Source organism: Pogona vitticeps, chromosome 2 (genome assembly GCF_051106095.1).
Source record: "Pogona vitticeps strain Pit_001003342236 chromosome 2, PviZW2.1, whole genome shotgun sequence".
In the NCBI taxonomy this organism is placed as follows: Eukaryota; Metazoa; Chordata; class Lepidosauria; order Squamata; family Agamidae; genus Pogona; species Pogona vitticeps.
In genome coordinates this window covers 203,679,558-203,701,119 of record NC_135784.1, presented here as the reverse complement: position 1 = coordinate 203,701,119, position 21,562 = coordinate 203,679,558, and the positions used below count along the sequence as shown (strand labels likewise).

The 21,562-nt window shown below is 39.9% G+C and overlaps 1 protein-coding gene across 13 annotated transcripts in view; it reads left to right on the top strand.

Annotated features, from left to right (window-relative positions):
• Positions 1–21,562, top strand: part of NRG1 (neuregulin 1) — a 746,295-nt gene that overhangs the window by 581,554 nt on the left and 143,179 nt on the right. For 10 of the 13 annotated variants that reach the window (XM_020801402.3, XM_020801397.3, XM_072991958.2 and 7 more), the window contains 2 exons: positions 8,396–8,446; positions 9,706–9,756. The exons of 1 other annotated variant lie outside the window; for it this stretch is intronic. In XM_020801402.3, coding sequence (XP_020657061.3) covers positions 8,396–8,446; positions 9,706–9,756 — 102 coding nt within the window. The remainder of the gene's footprint in view (positions 1–8,395; positions 8,447–9,705; positions 9,757–21,562) is intronic. 2 more of the 13 variants (XM_072991959.2, XM_078384832.1) reach the window with 1 other exon arrangement.

The following is a 21,562-nucleotide window of genomic DNA, read 5'->3' as shown; positions in this document are numbered from 1 at the left end:
CATCCAGTTTTGAGATCGGATAGCTTTAAAATGCCTAATTAGGCTTTCTTTTTCACAATTGATTTTGCAGTTTAAAAACAAATTTAAGCAAGAAATTGCAGGTCTGATTTTCAGGAGGTAAAAATGAACATTATGGCCTGTAAAACAGAACCTTATTTCCTGCTATATGCTGGTTTCCATTAAAAAAAAAATTAAGGTTAACAAAAGGAAAAGTTAATAAAATTTAGCATGTAGACTGCAGATCAATTTCCACCTTTCAAATATTCTTCAATGGCAATCATTTCTGTTGTGTAGAGCAGTGGTCCCCAACCTTCGGCCTCCAGATGTTCTCGGACTACAACTCCCAGAAGCCTTCACCATCACCTCTGCAGGCCAGGATTTCTGGGAGTTGAAGTCCAAGAACATCTGGAGGCCCAAGGTTGGGGATCACTGGTGTAAAGTATTACTGTAGATGGTTGCACTGCTCAGTAAGTTGGGTATCTGGTTGCAGAGCCAGAGGTCAGAATTCCCCACTGTGCCTCCCGGAAGAAAAGCCAGCTTGTGATACTGAACAGGTTATATAGTTACGGACTGCCCCCAGAATTAGGAATTGCTAAACCATTTTTAAGTACAGTGGGGTCTTGACTTAAGAACGGCTTGAGTTAAGAACATTTTGACTTAAGAACCACTCTCATAGGAAAATATTGACTTGACTTACATACTTAGATTTGAGTTAAGAACTGAAAGAAAAACCAAGTGGGAGGCAGGGAGAGTGCAAAATTTGAACTTTCAGTTAACTGTTGGCCAGTGAAAAGGGTGCCTGTCTGCTTCCTCACTCCTCCCAGCGTTTAGAGAGTGGATTGGGAGACAGTCTTCAGGCTGCCTGGTACTGTACCTGCCTTCCCTGAACCTTTCTTGACCTAAGAAAAAAAGAATCAAAATATCCCCCTCTAGTGGTCGAAGGCGGAATAGCAGCTCCCCATTAGTTTCTATGGACAGAAAAGAGCAGATACGGATCAAATGGTTCTCAATGCATTCCTATGGGAAATGCAGATTTGACCTGAGAACTTTTTGACTTGAGAACCGCCTTCCAATACGGATTAAGTTCTCAAGTCAAGACCCCACTGTACTCCAAAGCCTAGAAAACCTGGAAAGCATCACCATAGGTCAGAATCAACCTAACAGCACATAATTATTTTCTTTCATTGATGCCCACTTTAACCTGGTGAGGGGTTGTGACTGTCAGGGAAGCTGAGAACAATGCTATCAGCAAGATAGATTCCACTATGATACTGGGCTCCTAGCAGAGCCATCATCCAAGACAAGAATGGTCAAAAGACAGACACCAGACTAAGATCCATCCACTCTCTTCAAGATTAATGGTCATATTAAAAGAAGATAATTGATAGTCCCAGTGGTAATGGGAGTGAAGAAACACCTGAAGGGCAGTGACTGAGCAGCAACAGGTGTGGAATGTGACATTGGTAGAGGATCTTTCACAGGGAACAGCGGTGATACTTAAGCTGTGTTTTGTTACATTTGCACGGGAGAAGGCAATGGTAAGCTTCTTCTGAATTACTTTGTACTTGAAAACTGTATGATGAGACTATCCAGAAACGAGACGTAATGCTGGAAGATGACTCTCCCAGATTGGAAAGCACTCTGTTACCTGCTGAGGAAGAGTAAAATACAAACACTACGGTCAGTAATGAAGTAACTAAGTTAAAGTAATCTAGGTTTGCTGGGCATTTTGGATTTATTGAGCTGATAAGAAAATGTAAGAAAATTTCCAGTTAAAACTGGTGTTGTGCTAATTTAATGTTCACAACTGTCTAAAGATTTGTAGGAACTGTAATTATCTTTTACTGAAAAAATGAGTAATCTCAAATATATATGTATATAAAGCAGCCATGTACTGTACTGGCTGAAATTGTTGTTCAGTTCTGCATGTAAAGCGGAATCGGCTATAACAGTGGTTCGCAACCTTGGGTTACTCAGGTGTTTTTGAACTGCAACTCCCAGAAACCCCAGCCAGCACAGCTGGTGGTGAAGGCTTCTGGGGGTTGCAGTCCAAAAACACCTGCATAACCCAAGGTTAAGAACCACTGAGCGAGCCCTCATTGCTGGTCACAACCCCCTCCAGCTCCTTCTTCACTTAACCCCTTTAACTCTACTCTCCCCCCCTTTCCTATTCTTTCCTTTTCCGACTTGACCTCTACTTCCTCCAGACTTGACCCTACCTCTCTTAGAGTCTCCCTTCTTTCCCTTGACTGACTTCCTGCCATTTCTAGTTTAACTTCAGCCTCTGTCACCCCCAGTTTCTCTCTTCCAGATATTCCTGTCCTTTTGATTGTTCCAGCTCTTGTCTCTCCTAAGGGGTCTCCATCAATCTTCCCTGGTTTTTCCATGAATTTTCCTGTCTCTCTTTCATCCCGTTCCCCCAATAGGTTTATCACTTTCTGGGCGGCTTGTACATTTTTCCATAGGGAATCTAAAGACTTCTGCCATCTTGCATCAAGAAAGGATGGTACTTGGGTCAGGATTGGTTCAGACTGAACTTCTTCCTCACAAATTCCTTTTTTGGATAACAAAAACAACTAAATCTCTGTATTTGTGCATTGATAAGAGATAGTTTCACCTTGTTTGCTACATGACTTATGATTTAAGTACACATCCTATTTTGGGCTGAGGCTCTGCCCATACTTCTCTTATGGTCTAAATTACTTTTTTCATTACTTTTACTATTGTAACATTGTGGCCTTGCCAAATGAAGTGTAAGACTACATGGCAGTGCTGGCTCATGTTATGCCTTATGCAGCTGTACTCATATCTAGTTTTAGGGTAATTAACAAGCAACTATTCAAGGTGTTTTTCAGTAAAATTGTAAATATTCAGTTATTTATTTGTCACAGGTGACGACAAATATTTTCAGATGTTTTCTTCACCTCTGACAAGTATTTTTGTCCATTTGTTTTACATTTTAGCACTTCATTGCAAATAAAAATTTATATGTGCTTTTGCACAAATAAATATTTGCTTTAGAACCACTGTGTTGCTCAAGTTTTTAAATGTAAAGTACATAAATGGGGGCACAACAGAGTCCACAAACTGTGATGAATTTTGCAAGTGCTCATGAGAATGAAATGGGCTCTCATCTTTTCACTTTCATTCAGGAGTGAAACACAGTGTAGTAATTGACAGTTTTTCCAATGAAGTATCAAGAGATGCTTTTTTCTTGAGGACGGGGGGGGGGAAGTATATTGATTATATCATGGTTATCAAGTAATGGGAAAGTAAAGAGTTACTTCTTAAAGTGCAGCTACTGTATGATGTGAACTATTCAGATCTTCGAATTACTGTATAACTAACTTCCGAAACTCTGGGCTCATCCTAGCTTTTAGGCAGGAGTCTAAGTCCTAATTCAATGTGGTATGGACTGAACTGAGCTACTGCTGCACCTCTTGTCTTGCATCTTAAGGCAACAGTTACTGGATTGATTAATGCTTTGAAAACTGCAATAGGATAAAGTTACTGTAGTATTGTTTGGCCTAGTATCAAGCTTGCTTTAAAAAAAAAACGTACTGAAGTAAGTTGAAGTTGGTAAATTAATTAAATTCTTAATCAACAGTGTGAGCAGAAGTCCTGACCATGTCTTTGTATTATGGCTATTGTGGTTTACAAAAATATAAAACCTGATTACTTGAAGATCTAAACAGACCAGACCTGACGATGCCAGGAGTTCCCTCAGTTTTCTGTGTACAGGGAGTTTTCTCAGCTGTCTAGGTCTCTGTGTTACCAAGGTTTTATTTAAATTGCAGACAATAACTGAATCTTTCAAAGGTTTCATGGGCAGCAAAGACCACCATTAATCAAGTTTTCTCATTTTCTCCTCTTATATATATGCTTAATTCTCTTCTGTCACCATTTTATCTGGAGAAAGGAAAGAAACATTTGAGAATATTTCTGATTTTCTTGAGAGTCAGGGTTCTGGCACTTCAGTCAATTACTGAAGCAAGTGGTGGCTTTCTTCAGAATAGTTGTGAGCAGAGATGAAGCTGGAGAGGAAGGCTTCTGTATTTCCTCAAGTCTGGCAAATGTTTAGAAGGCCCACGTAGCTCCTTGTTGCCATCTGCCTTTTGGCAAACACTGGAGCGAACACTGCATGCCTTCAAATATCTTCCTGTTTTCTGTTTATCTCATCCCTGTGTTTTTCCTGATGAAGTCAAAAGCTCAGCTTTTGCAAATTTGAAAGTACATGATAATGTTTAGACATTTCTATCCCAGTGATTGTGTGACTCTGCATTTCCATTAAAGTGCTCTGGACATTGTGCTGTTGACACAAAACTTTACGTATGTTTTTTGTAGGCTGTGCAAGAAATACTGTGAGCAACTCAGTGCATTGTTTCGTCAATACACTAGGTATGAAAAGAAGCTGCAAAAAGCAAATTGTGGTGAAATGCAAAGGCTTTACCAAACAAATTGCTAACCTTATGTCAAATTAATTGTGCATTAGACTTTCAAATTCATTGGAAGGGAAACTGTCTTGAATATAAATGGTTAAACGGTTGAAAAAGCTCAGAGAAGTTTAAAAGCTGGCATCTTTGGTACCCTGCCTTTAGAAAATATTTTATGGAGTGAGAGGGCTGATAATGTTTATCATGCTTTGAAAAGCATAGATAAACAGCATGACAAGTTTTAAAAAAGAATTTTCTCACTTACATCTTCCAGTTCTTATGCAGGGTGAGCCTGGTGAAGAGAGGTTGTCTCAGAAGTCCTGAGGAGTGCATTGAGTAGAAACTGTAAAGCATATCAGTTGTGAGCAACTAATGACTTTGTGTGATAGGGTCAGTGAATTTGATACCCCCCCCCCCCGGAGCCACAAACTACTCTGGCCAGTGAACAAGCAGTGCCTAATTACTGGCACTTGGTGAGATTACCCAGGGAGGAAGCTGGGTCACAGCATAGCAGGAAGAAGTCACAACCTGGCCACCAAAGGGCTCTGGGGGGGCCATTCTAGAGAGAGAGGGGACCAATTGTATTGGGCATATGGAAGTGCTGTTTGAGAGAGAAGAGCTTGAGAAGAGTGGGGCATGCAATGTAAAAGAGGAAGGCACCCTCCTTTAGGGGGACGTGTGACAGAGTTGGTAGCGTGCCAGGTGGCGCTAACAAGTAGAATTTCCCAGATTGATGAAGTCACCAAGCAAAGAGACAGTATTGATAGTAGAAAATTATATTAAATCACGTTTGTTGCAGGATACATACATACAGCTTTGTCCTCATTCAGTCCAATGGTAATTCACAGTAATATCAACAGAGTTTAGGCATAAATCAGTTCAGAGTCCTTGTAAATCAGTCTAGCAGTCAAGAGTCTTCTTCTCCTCAAGATTCTCTCCACGACCTGATGTTACACCACCACCAGAGTGTGTGTGCTGAGGCTGCTGGCTTTATTCTTGGCTCATCCAATCCTATGTTTTTCTTCACAGCTGATACAATTCTTGTATAATCCCAGCTGTATAAGTTGCTACTTTACATTCTTTCTTAACATAGATTCTGACAAATACTTACAGTATTTTAGTTCTTTACAACTGCTTTATACAAAACTGGGTTAACAATTCCTTTCAGGTTTATATCAACCTGTCAACGTATGTAGATGCTGAAGGTGAGGAAGAGGAGGAGCAGGAGGGAGGAGAGTGAAGCGGTAGGCCTGACCAGGCATCAGTAGGAAGAAGACTGTGACTTTTCCCTGGTAGCAAACTGCAGAAAACTGTTCTAGGTTACCTACTAGCCCACTTGGTGCAGGTGGATAGACAGCCCACACTGACCCAGAAGAGGCACTGGCATTAGAAACACTAGGCTTTGTGAACCTGCCACTAAGAAAACTCAAGGCCTCAGCTCTTCAGGTGCCCTATGGAGTGAGATGCTTGGACTGCATCATGGAGACTCAGCAAAAATGGACTCTCGGCCCTGGAAGAATAAGCAGAACCATTCCTGTACCACATGGACTCTGAGAGACTTGACACAGGGTCTAGGAAAACGGAGGCCTGGAGAAATGTAAAGAGTTTACTTCAATAAAGAAGAGTAACAGAACTTCATTGACCTCATTGTGTCTGGTTAATATGTCACATTTCCCAAAGCTTTTTGGATGCCCCCTTACCCATGGATAGAGTGCATAAGGTCCAAAGTTTTGGGAATATTATGGGAAAGAAGAATGAGGTGACTTACTAGGTCAAAAATGTAGTGGGAGTCATTTCTCCCCTGTCGTTATAATTCTAGAACCCAGAGTTATCCTTTGAACCAGAATGTTTAGGGGGATCAAAGAAGGTGCCATTTTGCGAAGAAGGTACTATTTCCCATGATGTATAGGCATGCATTCTATTAAGCATGATTCTAAGCCCTGAAGGGTCAGGGTACAGACAGGGAAGAGCAGTCCAGGAGGTCAAGACTGGACTTGCTGTGGCATGGTGGCTGTGCAGCACCTTAACAGCTGGCATCACCTCTGCCACTGCAGCTCCAGAGATCAGTGTGGGGGTGGCAGTGATGGAAGTGGCAGCTGCTGCTGCCAGGCTTCCATGAGCCTATGAGCCCCTCTGACCATGACACCACAGCTGGCTTCCCACCTCCACTAGTCAGCTGCTGTTGATGTTTTCTCCTTGCTCATGAATAAGCCAGGTAAACTTACTCATGATCAAACTTTCTAAACCTTGTTTTAGATGGATCTGTAGCACAGAGGAATGGCATTGATAGCTGATTGGGCTTCGAGGGGTGGTTTGCTGTGGGGATGGGAGAAGTGTACCAAATGGCTCATCACGCCTTCCCACTACTACCTCAACATACTTTTGTAGCCCGATCCACCCCACACCCCAAAGGACCAGTCTGGATAGGCCCTCATCAGTCAAACTGTGGAATTTCCCACTGCAGGTTATTGTAGTGGCTACCAACCTAGCATCGCTTTAAAGGGTGAGAAGAGAAATTCATAGAAGATAAGGCTACCAATTGCTTCTGGTCATGATGGTTATGTTTCACCTTTAGTAATAAAAGCAATAAGGTTCTTAATAATAGCAGGTGACGAGCAAGAGTGGGAAGGTATTGCTGTGCTTGTCTTTGGCTTTTAAGATTCTCACATGCATCTGGAGTTGCCTTTGTGGGAGCTGACTACTTGACTTAGGTAGGCTTGATCCAGAAGGGGTTTTCTTCATTTTCTTACTCAATTTGCCCATTTTATCCAGACTTCTGCCATTCTCACAGAATGGTCCTGAAATATTTTGGAATAGGTTTGTCCTGTTTTTATGTTCCATATTAAAATTTTGTTAGCATGCCACTCAGAGAGGTATGGTCTGTGGGTTAAAAAAAAAAAAAAGCAAGCCATGCATGTTGGCTCTTTTTATTGCACTTGGAAAAGATACAGTAGTGATGACAGTAGAACAAAAATGTTCTCCATGCAGATTAACACAAGTCAGTAAAAAAGGTAAAGGTTCCCCTTGACATTTTTAGTCCAGTCTTGTCTGACTCTAGAGAGCGGTGCTCATCCTGTTTTTCAAGCCATAGAGCCAGTGCTTGTCTGAAGACAGTTTCTGTTGTCACATGACCAGCGTGACTAGGGAGCACCGTTTTACCTTCCCACCGAGGTGGTCCCTATTTATCTACTTGCATTTACATGCTTTCGAACTGCTAGGTTGGCGAGGAGTTGGGACAAAGCGACGGGAGCTCACTCCATCGCGTGGATTCGATTTTACGACTGCTGGTCTTTTGACCCTACAGCACAGGCTTCTGCGGTTTAGCCCACAGCACCACCACGTCCCCATTAACACAAGTCAGTAGTCCTAGCTTTTTCTTAGGAAGAGACCATAAGTTAGATGGAACCACCATGAAAAACTGTTATACAAGAGTTGCATGTCTCATCTTCTGAAATAACTAGAGTTTGTTTTTATGACACAGCATTTACTACAAATTTGCATTTCTATAAACACGCAATCTGTGTGGTTTTTCTGTGCCATTCCTTTTGTAAAGTCATTTGTTAAGATGCACAGCTTCTACATGAAACAAACTTTTTCAGCTGTGCCACTTACAGTATTTTTTTAAATATATGATATTATTCCTATGCTACACATCACAAGGTTTTGTGATGCTCCCAGAAAGAAAAATCTGAGAGTAACCATCCTTAGTAGAATTTCTTCACTTCTTACAACCATGATGGCTAACATTTTGCTCTTCTTATCATCAACAACAAAGATTTTGGCAGCCATTCAAGAACAGTAATAGCAACTGTTCTTACTTAATTCTATTGAAGTCTGAGTTGCATTAAGAATTTATGTGGTCTCTCTTGCTTTTCATGTAAGTTTCTCTGCCTGTCTTTTTATACACATGGCACTGCACTGACGTGTGTAACTGTTTCTGATATTAGTTTCATTTTTTTCAGAACCTACAGGCATGATACCAGTTCTGACAAAAGAAGCAAATCCATCTTCACGTAAGTCAAGTGGAATTCTTTGCCCCTCTAAAACTAACTCTGCAAATGCAGGTCTTTGCTCAGACACTCTCTGTCTCTTTCGTTTCCCTTGATAAACTCTTAGGGCTGTTGAATGATGCATCGTGTGATCTATGTCTCTGATTTTATTTCATGCAATAGGTGGTATTTGTTATCTCTTTCACCTTAAAGGATGGATTTACATTGTTCATTACAATAATTACTTTCATATAATAGAGCCATAGAGGCCACTACTTCAAACTGTTAAGGCTATACTTCTTCTACTTCTACTTCTTCTTCTTCTACTTCTTCTACTTCTACTTCTACTTCTTCTTCTTCTTCTTCTTCTTCTTCTTCTTCTTCTTCTACTACTACTACTACTACTACTACTACTACTACTACTACTACTACTACTTGGTCTAAAATATAGGTACAGTACATCTTATTTCTTTTACAATTGCATGTCCCCTATTATAGCATGGTTGTGCTGAATTTTAGTATTCAAGAAACCTATGTGAAGCTGGTCTCACTGTTAGCAGTCCTTTGCCTCTAGCTGACATTGCATTTGCTTCCATTTCTACTCCAATGCTTTACACGTCAGATAGTTTTCAGATCTTTTAATTCTTTTGTCAGCTTGCTTATATCTTTCTTTTAGATTACTTTTGAAACAAATTTGATTAACTTTCTGTCCCCTTAACACTTCTTGATGGTGTCCTGGCAACCATGACTTTTTAAAAGCTTCTCTTGCTCTTCCCTTCCTAGAATTGATATTTATGAAGTAGGTACTTGTCATGGATACTTTGGGTTCCTAGAGTCATTTAACTATAGGATTTTTCTTATGTAAACTCAGACTTGTAAGTCCATCTTTATGCTATCCAGGAACTGTTTCATTCCTACCACTTTCTTCAAATGTATGTAGTATAGTGATTCATCTTATCCCTTGAATTTCTGGCTAGTCTCTTTTACTGTTAGAAACAGCTGAAATCATGACTGAGAACTTTTCTCAACCTCTTTCTGCCAAGGACAGTGCATTATAATGATGGTGGTGATGAATATGATGATAAATTATTTTAATGGTTTATTCATAATATGCCTAGGGTGTCATATATCTGATCTGAAGTTTCTTACTTTTTAGAACTGTGTTTTCTTCTTTTTAAAAAAAACCCCACTGTGCTTGCCTCCTGCAAGAAACCAGAGTTGGCTCCAGTAATAAACTTAGAACTTGCATATCCCTATTACCATGTTGCTTCTCTGTATTGCAGAACCCACATACAAGATTCCAGCATCAACTGAAGGAACTAATACATCTTCTTGTAAGTATATAATATTAGCATTCTTTCTTTCTTGCTCGCTAAATGTAAGATCATATACTGATTCTCAGGGACGCAAAAGTGTTTATAAAATCTCCAGTTTTTTTCTCCAGACTTTGAGTGGATGGAGAAATAGAAGCCAATAAGAGTAAGATCTTATTCTGCTTGGTCTCTTGCTGCAAAGAATAGGTGGGGTTCATTCTACAAAGTTTTGGCAAAGAATGAGTAAACTAATTTTGCTTTGAAGAATGGAGTGTGGAATGGCTTTTCTGCTTGACTTTAGAGTTGTACAGAAAGGACTGGAATGTCTAGAGGTCTCAAATACTGTGAATGGCAGTGTTTTAACCAACAATGCATCTCAAGGTGTGATTCCACTGGCAATAAGGACTACAGGTGTATCGATTTAAGCATTATTAAATCAATTTAAAAATTCCCAAGCACATGACACAAGAGTGGAATCAATTCACTTGGGCAGCAAAGTGAGTTTAAAAAATGGCTGGCGAGGGCTTTTTAAAACACCTTGCTTGTAAATGGATTTATTTTAATTCAGGTTGGTGGTCATGACTGCTAATGTCAGTTTACTTTGTGTCTTTGTTGATATTGAGCGCCATTGGCACTGTGGTTTTGCCACTACATTTTAAACTTCGTTTTAAAAGTGTTTAGCAATGTATCACTTAGTGTGGTGGTCCCCAACCTTGGGCCTCCAGATGTTCTTGGACCACAACTCCCAGAAGTCTTCACCACCACCTCTGCTGGCCAGGATTTCTGGGAGTTGAAGTCCAGGAACATCTAGAGGCCCAAGGTTGGGGACCACTGACTTAGTGCACTGTGACTGTTAGCATTATTTTAGCATTGTTGAGAATTTAGCACTGCATCATTTCATCAATATATTCTGTATTACAACCATTCTCCTGGTTTATTCCTTTCTGCCAACGAAACATTATTTTAACTTGTGCTTTCTTCTATGCGCTTTCCCCCGTCATTTTACTCTTCAGACTGTATGACAGTAGGTGGTGTCTTATTGATGTTTAGAATAATTTTGCTAATGAATGCAGCCATTGATTTAGCCATGTATCGCTTACTTTAAAACAAAAAAAGCCAAAGGGGAACAAACAGCATGCTCCTGAAAAAGAAAGGAAATGAGTCAATTTCATTAATTTAGTCTGCAAAACCAATTTTAATTACCAGGAATAAATCAAATCAAATTAATTCAGTGTGGACATGGTTACAGATTTGTACACCACGTGACTTAATACTAATATTTAAAAAGTCAGAAAAGGAATCTATTCAAATGAGCAGTGGGACTGCATCCTTAATTTTAAAGATTAGCTAGGAGGCAGCAAAACTCCTGCCCCTTCACTGTAGCAGATGACAGTTAGTTTAAGCAGACCCTGGTTTCATCTTAGACTGTCAGAGTCATGTGGCCTATCCAAGCAGTAACAGCAGCTTTCTCAATTCTGACAATTTTCCATTATCCTCAGTCATTGGCTATACTAGCTGTGAATGACAGGAGATGTAGTCCCAAACAACTGGAACATTCTATGCTGGGAAGTCTGAGTAAAGGATTATGCGTGTTGCTATGTTAGAGACCTTTCATTTATGAATACAGAGGTCCTGTTATGTCCTATTAAGTGAGCAATAAAAATGCACTGGGGAAATTAACTCATCCAACCCAACTCTGAATTGAACTTGACTAGTCCAGTGTGATGATTTTAAGATTTTGTTGTCAACTTTTTATTCCCAACCTACTTTACAATTTTTATCTCAGCAATGGCACATGCCTAATGCTCTATGCTAGACAAACCACTGGACTGATCCATTTTGACAGCTTCCATGTTCTATAAAGCCTATCGTGCGAAACCGCAGATGAGCTATATATAGCTGCCCTTAATTCACACAGGTAGCTACAGTAGAAGTAAAATGCCTGATTTTTTCGAAAGCATTTTGAACTAGTGAGACAGAGCACTAAGCAAAACATGTTTTAAAAGAATTGAGATTTTGCTTATATATATATATATATTGGCTGTTGGATATGGTGCTTTAAGTAAGAATATTTAATAGATGTAAAGATGGATAAAATATATTCATTTCTTTGTTGTCGTGTAAGAAAACTAAATCACCTTTTAACAACAGAAGGACTCCAATAATGGAGTTAAATTGTGTTCCACTTGTGCTAAAGCAAGGTAGAAGTATGTCTCTAGGGATCTGTTAACTAACGAGATATCAGAATCTGTAGTCTTCAGCTGAAGTTACAAGGTTACTATCTTTTGAATTGTTTGATTTCCTGAAGGACTAAGATACGTGGAAATAACGCAATACAATTATGTGAAAATATTTGATATATTTAACCATGATTTACCTCCAAATAGCCATAGCTGGGAACAACATGATTATTAACATTTCACAAGAACATTATGTGATGCTTGGTACTTCTGCTGTATTCATATAATTTGTAACAGTCAAGATTCCTGGCTGACTTCTGACAAGTATGCCTATTGAGGTCAAAGGTGGTTTAAACTGGCTTGGGGAGTGTGGTTAAATACTTCACTCTGGTGCCATGTGGTTAGAATTTTCCATCTTGCTATTAAGACAGGAGGTAGTTCCTGAGTATACCTCTCCCCCGAACACACACACATCACCTGTTTTGGAAAGCAGGCTTCATTTTTGGCTAGAGGGAAAGCCATACAGGGACTCAGGGACTACCTCCTGTCTTAATAGCAAGAAGGAAAATTCTAACCACGTGATACCAGAGTGAAGCATTCTGAAACTTAGGAGTTTTAAAAAGCATAATTGTATTGAGAGTTTTCAAATCCTTGGATTGCATCTGTAAATGAAAGTGAGTACTGTATATGCTTAAATACTTCTCTTCCCAGAATGCTTCCTTTGATAAATTCATTAGTGCACCTGTCCAGGTTTATAAGCAAGTGTGATTAACATACACATTCATGAATTTAAATCATACATGATAGGACTGCAAGCATGACAAGCTGTGTTTATGTTTCAGTACATTAGCTTGAGCCATGTCCTTGGCTTTACCAGATGTGGGTTGCATATTTACCTGCAAATAACTACAGTCAAGTTCACTGATGCCAACGTGAACAGGATTACATTGTACTTTACTATGTCACAGAATTGCTTTGAAGATTAGATGTGAATTATAAATAACCTTATAGTCAAGAAGTTATCAGAATAATTGAATGCTAATCTCACTTTCCTACTTCAAAGGAAAGTGTGACTTTGAATTTTTTTGTGACAGCTACCCTGAATTCCTGGAAAATCAAAGGTAACTGCTTTGACTCAAAGGTTTCAGGCAGGATTCTTTCTTATCCTTACCTGGAGATACTGGCAATTAAAGACTGTGCCAGGAAAGCAACAAACCCTGCTCCCCAGTACAGTACCCAATATTCCATCGTGGCCATCTATCAAAATAGAAATCATGGCTGGGTCGAACCAAACCATTCTCAAGCATTTGCTTTGCGATTTCTCAACATATTATCTTCTTCTCTCCTTTGTTTTTGAATGAGTCCATTTATTTTATATTGGGGAAAGATGGGCCAAACAAAAAGCCTGCATGTCAAGATCCATATGCATGCACATTATATGTATTCCACCAGATTCCTTTTCTTTTCTCAACTCCTGGTTGGACTCAAGAGCCACAGCGTAACACAGCTTGAGTAGTGGAAGCTGTCGTGATGGTGCAGGGAATAAAGTGCTTGCGCTCCACTGCTTAAGTCCCTGGTTCAAACCTTGTGTATGCCATCCAGTGACTGTTAGTAGTTCCTGCAGAGGAAAGTTGAGCATGATATGTGAACACTGTGTTGTAGCAATTGCAGAACTGTTCCTGGCCTTTGGAAGCCTAATTCTCACTTATCAGGGCCTGGTGGGGGGAGTACATTATGTTCTAGCACAAAAAAATGCACAAAAGCAGACTCCACTCAACAGGGTCATACTACATTTGATTTGTCATTCATTGCATTCATTGATCTGCTTTTGTCATTTTGTTGGCTCTGCCCACACGTATGGCCCCTAAGACCTTGTTTAAGAAATGCAATACAGGTAGGAATAGTATAGTTCCCACTGATTGTCAATCCAAGTTTTTAGGGGGGGGGTTGTTTTGCTTCAGAGAGGCCCATCATTCTTGTCCGATTTGTATAGCTTTCACCAAGCAAGACCACTGACTAAGACAGTCAAAACTTTGTTTATTCCTTTGGAAACAGTCTCTCTGGGATGCTGACAAGACTTTGGGTCTATGCTTGTCAGCCCCAACTCCATCCTCCACCATAGTGGTATCAATGTCACTCTCTGCTCACTCTGGTAGACAGACTTATTGCCTGATACAAACTCCTTTGGCTGATGCCAACCGACTGTTATCATCCACACCAATGTGAGCCCAGCAGCCAACACCATCTTCCCCAGCATCCCCTCCTTGTACTTTGGATAGGGAGCAACCTGTAAAATCAAGAAAGCCTGCCATTGAGTGGCTGCCCAGCCCAGCTGCCTCTGAGACTCTTAAGACAAAATGAGTAAAGAACAAGAAAGATAAGCAGACTGAGAAGGGTCTGCCATCTGTATTGGTAACCTCACCTGCTCCATTGTCCAATTATAGCTCTGGCACTGAGATGCTCACCTACTCCTTTTGATGTGGTGCCCCCTGTTTCCTCCATCCCAGTGATGGTTATTCCATCATCTCTTATCTATCCTGTTTCAGCCATCATGTCTCATGTCACTCATCTGGTACTGACACTTGGCCTAGCTCTGACTTCATATCTTCTATTTAATTTGATCACTGCTAGTTCAGCTCAGTTGCCCTTGGTTTCAGCAGTGGATTTTCATTAGCACCAGCCCCTAGTATGACCTCATCAAGTACCACCTCCAGTGAGCCCCTGGTCCTTATTACTGACTCAGTATTGGGCATGCCCCTCTGTCAAGATAATTCTTTAAGGGAACTGGCTTCCTTAACAGATGAAGTACTCTGGTTTGACTCTGCTTTAAGTGTTGCTTCAATTTCCTTCTCTTCAGGAGCCCCCCACAATGCAGATCTCTTGACCTCCCATGTTCAACATCATTCTCCACATGGGGAACAACAGTACTGAAATCATTGTCCTTAGGACATTTCCAAGTCCCTTGTCTCTGACTTGTCTTGTTATACTTATAGTCCCTGTTCTTGCTCCTGTTTTTGATCTCCATTTGGCAAATGCTGCTATCCACATGCCCATCGATCATGTGTATCACAGAACAGATCTCCATTTCATTGCTCTTCATCTCACTGATCTTCTCACCATGTCGAGTCCCCATACCAGAGGGAATGCCAAGACACAGAAGTTCCCCAGGTTCCTCAGTTCAGTGTCACCACCACAGCTGGTGCAGTGTGCCAACCACCATCCCCCAAATCAGATGCCACAGACACTGTGTCTCAAGGTCCCAGCCTTATTGGCTTATCAGATTTTGTTGCTTCCAATTCAACTTCTGAATTTATTCCAACCATCCATACTACCCTAGACAAGTTTACCTATCTTCACCTCCTCAGCTATCACAGCCTTCACAGCCACTTTGGACTTACTTTGCTCAACATCACAACGTTTCCATCCAGAATATTGTGCAATTGTAGTATAGGTGGTGTGGCTTATGGCCAGTTCCATGCTGCTATAAGATTGACTGCAGTAATATCAGCCATATATTAATATCAGTGGCATATCCACTTTTAACATTCTGTATAGTTTGTGCCTATGGATTAGTGCAGATTATGTATACCAAGCCTCACATTTGGGGCTGTATCTCCCCTATCTCCCCACCAATCCTTAAATCTGAGTTCATGTTGCCAATAGTACAAAATGTGGTATTGGGTCTGGAAGTGTTTCATGAGAACATTGACTCCTCTTCTCCCCCTTTTTAAAAAACGGAGAAGCGGTACCAGAATAAGTTGTACAATACAGTAAATGAAATATTTATTTGTTTAACACTAAACAAGGGACATTAAGTATACAGAAATTAGTTGAGAGTTGCCTTCATATAGCATTCTGTTAATTTCAGTTTTTAAAAAGCAGAATAAACGGTATCTGCTTCATGTATTAAATGCAATTTTGAATACCAATATACAGAATGGAGCTAAGGTTTGGAACTAAGAATGGATCATGTGGATGCAAATTCCTTTTTTTAATATTCATAATATTTTCTATGCCTGATTCTCATGTATGTTTTCGTTTTGCGTCTTGGTCAGCATTTCCTCTAAGCTGATCGAGCATGCAGTGCTGCATTGGATGTGCGCAGTTGAATAAATGTTAATGCCCATTTGCTTCCGGTTACTGCCAAACCCCGTGTGCAAGGGGTGGAGCTCCCACATAGTGATCCAGAAAATCAGAGGGAATGTTGATCTTGTTGTTGTTAGCTGACTGGTTAGCTCAGTGGTTTAGGTCTCTGGTTGCAGAGTCAGAGGTTGGGAGTTCAATTCCCCACTGTGCCCCCTGTGAGTAGGGCCAGCCTCTGTGGCCTTGGGCAAGCTGCACAGTCCCAAGGCACCCTCAGAAGAAGAAGGGAATGATAAACCAATTAGTGTCAAACTTGGTTTTATTAAGAGGGAGCTGCAGCTAATACTTGCTCCTTGACAAATTTACCTGTTTGTCATGGGAATAGATATGATAGATATATTACCACTTCACATTTTTAAATGCACAACTGAAATGTGATTTCTTTAAAAATGTGTGAAGTAGCACTGAATAGGCTTGATATTTTGTTTCTTTAAATTTAGCTTTGCTTCACTTGTCTAGAAGGAAACCATCTACACACATATGTACATGCACGACAGAATGGTAATCCTTTAAAAACTACCCTGTGTTGTGATGGTGTAAGGTGTAAGCCAAAACAGCACCCTGGTAAGTGTTAGCCGTTTGAAGCATCTCCATTCACAAGAATGATTCTGGACGTTTCAACAGAAGTGTACACTTAGTGGCCACAGGAATGTGGCTTCTTTTTTTTAAAGCCTTGAACATGTGATTTTCACTAGTTATTCTTAAAAATATTGGTCTTGGTTGAAACTTCTAAAGCTCCTGAAGAGAGGTGTTCTGAGTGGAAAATCTGGCAAGGGAGGCAGAACCATTGTCACCTGAGCACTCTTATTTTGTTACTCCCTTGACTAGATAAAAGGATTTGTGCTGATCTAGGATATTAAATTTCATTGGAGAGTTATATATATATATATATTTCCTTTTAGCTCAAAATAATAAGACATTCAGTTCTGTGTTTTCTCTAGCGGAGGTCAAAGTAGTAAAAACTCAGTGGTAAGTAAGAAGACTATTGGAACTAGAGGAAGCTGCATTGCAGGCACACACTAAGTAAAATAACATATAATGATTACTTCTGGCTACTAAGGCTGAATGCATATTGAGGAAAGTTCATTATCTGCATATTTTTCCCTGTGTAAAAAATGAATCTCACTGGCAGCTCAGACTATGCAGATAATTGCTCAGGAATGCTGAATCTATGTATTTCTTAGTATGGGCCTGTAATTCTAGATATTTTAAGTGTAAAGAATATAGCTAGCAATATGCAAGCTATTAATGTTTTATTATTATCTATTATTTATGTGGCGTGTTCAGTGTACATGATATTTTACAAAAGAAGAGGAGAAAAATAATTTTATGAAGGCACTTTTAAAGTTTAATATGGAGGAATAGAAATAGAAAGATGAAAACATTTATTACCATCGTCATCGATACTATGCTCTATACCTGAGTGCATTCCAATAAAATTAGTAATGTACAAACGTGCAACACATTTAACCACAACTTTAATATATATGGGGGGCAGTGGAAGACAGGAGGGCCTAGCATGCTCTGGTCCATGGGGTCACAAAGAGTCGGACACGACTTAACAACAGCAACACACACACACATACACACACACACACACACACACACACACACACACACACACACACACACACACACACACACACACACACACACACACACACACACACACACATTAGAGATGAAGATATTCATATTTGTAAATGAATACGAATATCCCCATCCCAGCTGGACTAATGAGGGTCCAGCCCCGGGACCAGCCCGCCCAGCTGGCCACTCAGCAGCCATGCAGGGAGACCTTTCCTCCTGCCCTCTTCCTGGAGTGGCTAGCCAAGCAGGGAGACAGCGGAGCTCCTGGCGTGATTGGCAGGAAGAATGGAACCTTTGCGATGCTGGGACACATTAGTTGAAGGCCAGTCCTAGGAGCCAAACCATCATTAAGTCCAGATGGGACTGGGCTATTCGTATCACGCACACCACACATGCACACGCACACACATACACATATGTATATGCACAAGTTCCTACACATATACATGGGTGGGTGGGTGGATGGATGGATGGATACAAATGTCATCCACACACATATATGTATATGCACAAATGTATGTATGTATGTATGTATGTATGTATGTATGTATGTATGTATGTATGTATGTATGTATGTATGTATGTATGAACTTTTACATCAGCATATAACTCTGTGACCCAGCTAAACATTTCAAATAAAATACACCAGAATATTATGAACTGCAGTTATGCTATCGCCCTCTTTAAAAGATGTAATAATTTTGCTATTCCTGAAAAAACCAGAATCTGAACCTAAATGTGTAAAGAATTATAAGCCGCTTGCCAATATCCTCTTCCAGACCTGTTTTGAGTGGATGGCTGCTGGCCAAATTCAGATACTTCGGGATGAAGCTGATTTTTTAGATGTGTTTCAGTAGACCACCTTGTAGAATGGCTTTTGTTAAGAGATTGGGAAGTGTGATTCTGTTGGTTCTTATGGACCTTCTTGTGATGTTGACTGTGGTATCCTTCTGAGGAGGCTTTCTGAGTTGACCTTGCACATACTATGTTGCCATTGTAGATCTCTGAAGTTTGTGCTGTACCATGTGATATTTATGTCTTAACTGGATGCAGATAAAAATTCTTGCAACTTTCTAGTCTTTATTGTTCAGAATTCTGAAAAATGTGGAACAGGTGAAAAAGAAATGTGAAAAAAATCATAATTCGTAGCACTTATATCCATGAGACTATCATTTATAGAGAGCAAAGGGAAATGATTGTCTTTTGAATTGCAGTAATGTCAGCACTTTCTTTTATAACCTTTTCTGCTGCATTTCATGTTTAAACATAGCATGCTACTTCATAATTGTGTAGTATCCTCAGTCTGTTAAAAATGCATGGCGAGGAAGCACAACATGCTCATTTAGATTGTCAGGATATAAGCTGTGGCCTTCAAGTCATTGTGATTTATGGATTATGGATATTTGGGATATGTCGGTGATTCTCTTCAATGAATACATACATATCTAATCACATCTATGTTTTTTCTTCTCATAGTCTCTCTCTCCCCCCCACCCTGGTCGCCTCCTGCCCTTGAAGTATTTTCCTCCTCTCGTTAAGAAATAAATTTTTAAACTAGAGTTTGATATTAGGCTTTTACCACTGTAAGTTCCTTTATTAAAATAGGATCTGGACAGCTCGTGGGAAAAGACATTTCGAATGAAAGCTGGTAGATAATATTTTGAATACTAAATTGTTGTGGCAGATTGTGGTTGGTCTAGATTTCAATGACTGAATTGCATCAGTAGTGAGGAAGAATGATGGGAGTGGCAGTCCCAGCATCTGGAGGGCTGCCATTGCCCACCACCACTGACAGCGTCAGTAATAACATGTGACAACAGAGGCAGTACCCAAGATATTTTCTTGCCTAAAGAAGGGCATAAATGTTACTCTTCACCTATGTCAAGATGTGTAGTACTGAAAGCTGGTCACATTGTTTTTACAAATGTGTGAGAAAAACCAGCAAACTCAAAGCTTCAAGATAGTAGAACACCAAAAATATTTTTAAAAAATATTTTTTTAGATAACTGAGCATATGCTTCATGATATCCAAAATCTCTATTTTGAAGTATTGCATTGTTCTGCCATAAGTTGAGGCCAGCCCTGATTTTATAATACTTAGAGTGGACGCTTGACTTACGGAATTAATCCGTATTGGAACGGTGACTGCAGGTCAAAAAGTCTGTAGGTCAAGTCTCCATTGACCTACTGTGCATTGAAAACCGATTAATCCCGTAACAGGCCGTTTTTGTTCCATTTTGGTTTTTTTCTGGTCTGTAAGTCAATTCTCAGGCTACAAGTCAAACCTAAATTTTGCGGCCAGAGAAGTCTGTAACTCAAAAAGTCTGTAAGTCAAGACGTCTGTAAGTCAAGGGTCCACTGTACAAAATAGAAAAATAATTCAAAATTGATAAAAGAACCTAAGTATAGGTAATGCAGTTTTGCCAAGATTGAAATACCAGTGAAGTTCAAATTTACATTCTAGCTGTTTTGCTGGCAAAAAAAAAGTGGCATTGTAGTCCACACTGGCAGATGTGAAATCTAAAACTTACCACCTCTCAGCTGTTTCTGTAGCCTCCATTTTGGAACTTGCTTTAAGCAAAGAAAGCTGGCTTGCACATCTGGCTGTGGATTTTGGAACTTCTGTGATTCCTCTGCACCACTCCTAGCTCTGTAATATCTAGTCTCATGAAGACTCCTGCAGAGTCAAAAGTAAGTTTGTGTTTGTGTTTATTTAATGATGTAGTAAAGGTGTCACCCACTCTTGTCTTCAGACTGTTTAGTAGTAGATTATCTGACAAACAATTGTATGTCAAGTGTCTCACAAAATGTCATGCTGCTCATCATGATTTATCTTCCTAACAACAGAAAGAAAGTAAAAATTATATGGCACATATTTCCTAAGATGGAGAAATTCAAATTCAGACAACAAGAAAACATTTAAGGGGGTGATAATCTGAAAAATTAGAACATTTGTTAAAAGAGGTCAAATATGAAACAGCTTATTATATAATAATCTACAACAACTATTTCTGTGAAAAGCATACTGAATTCATGTAATTAAGTAAGAAAGGCCTTGTGGCATGCTATTTTCTTGGATGGTAATATTTAGAATTCACATTCTGAGGAGTGTATTCCATATACTGTACTTTCTAACTCTGTGTGTTTAATTTTCTAATATTGTTCAGCTATTCATTAGATATAGGAGCTGCTGTCTCCCCCTGTGAATTCTGGTGCATATTATGCACTGAACACTGGCCCATGCCATCAACTTGTACTCATTTCGTGTGGTGTGGTTAAGCAATGCAGTGTTCCAGGCACTCTCCAGGAAATGTAGCTGGCAGTCAGCCACACTTCTTGCTGCATTGCATCGTTCTGAATCTGCAGTATTAAGTGGATGGAAGCAAGAAGGAGCAGGATCCTATACTGCTCAGAGTGGTACAGGAATGCTTCAAAGAGTGGCTCAAAGATATAAATATAGATAAAGCTCCTTTAGTCATCTCATGGGTTCTAAGGGCCAATGCTTTCCTTCAGGCTTCCCAAATAATAAGTAACAAATAAAGCACACACATCCTCAATGACAACTTTGCTAGTCATTGTGTTGTGTTAGAAATAGATTAACATTGTGGCCGCATTAATAAACGCAAAGTCATTACAAGCTCTGCTGTTACTTGTGATCTCTTAAATCAGGCTCCGGTTCAGAACCTGAGACCTACCAGGCATCTTTCTCAAGAAGTATATTCACACAAATCTTATTGTGTGATTTACCTTGCAGGTAATTTCTCTCTCTCTCTCTCTCTCTCTCTCCGTCTTTCTCTCTCTCTCTCTCTCTCTGTATGTGTGTGTATGTGTGTTTGTTTGTTGGCTGTCTGGTTGTAGTAAATCTATCACTTGTAGTTGCCCCAGCACAAGGGAAGCAACTTGCCTTGGACAAT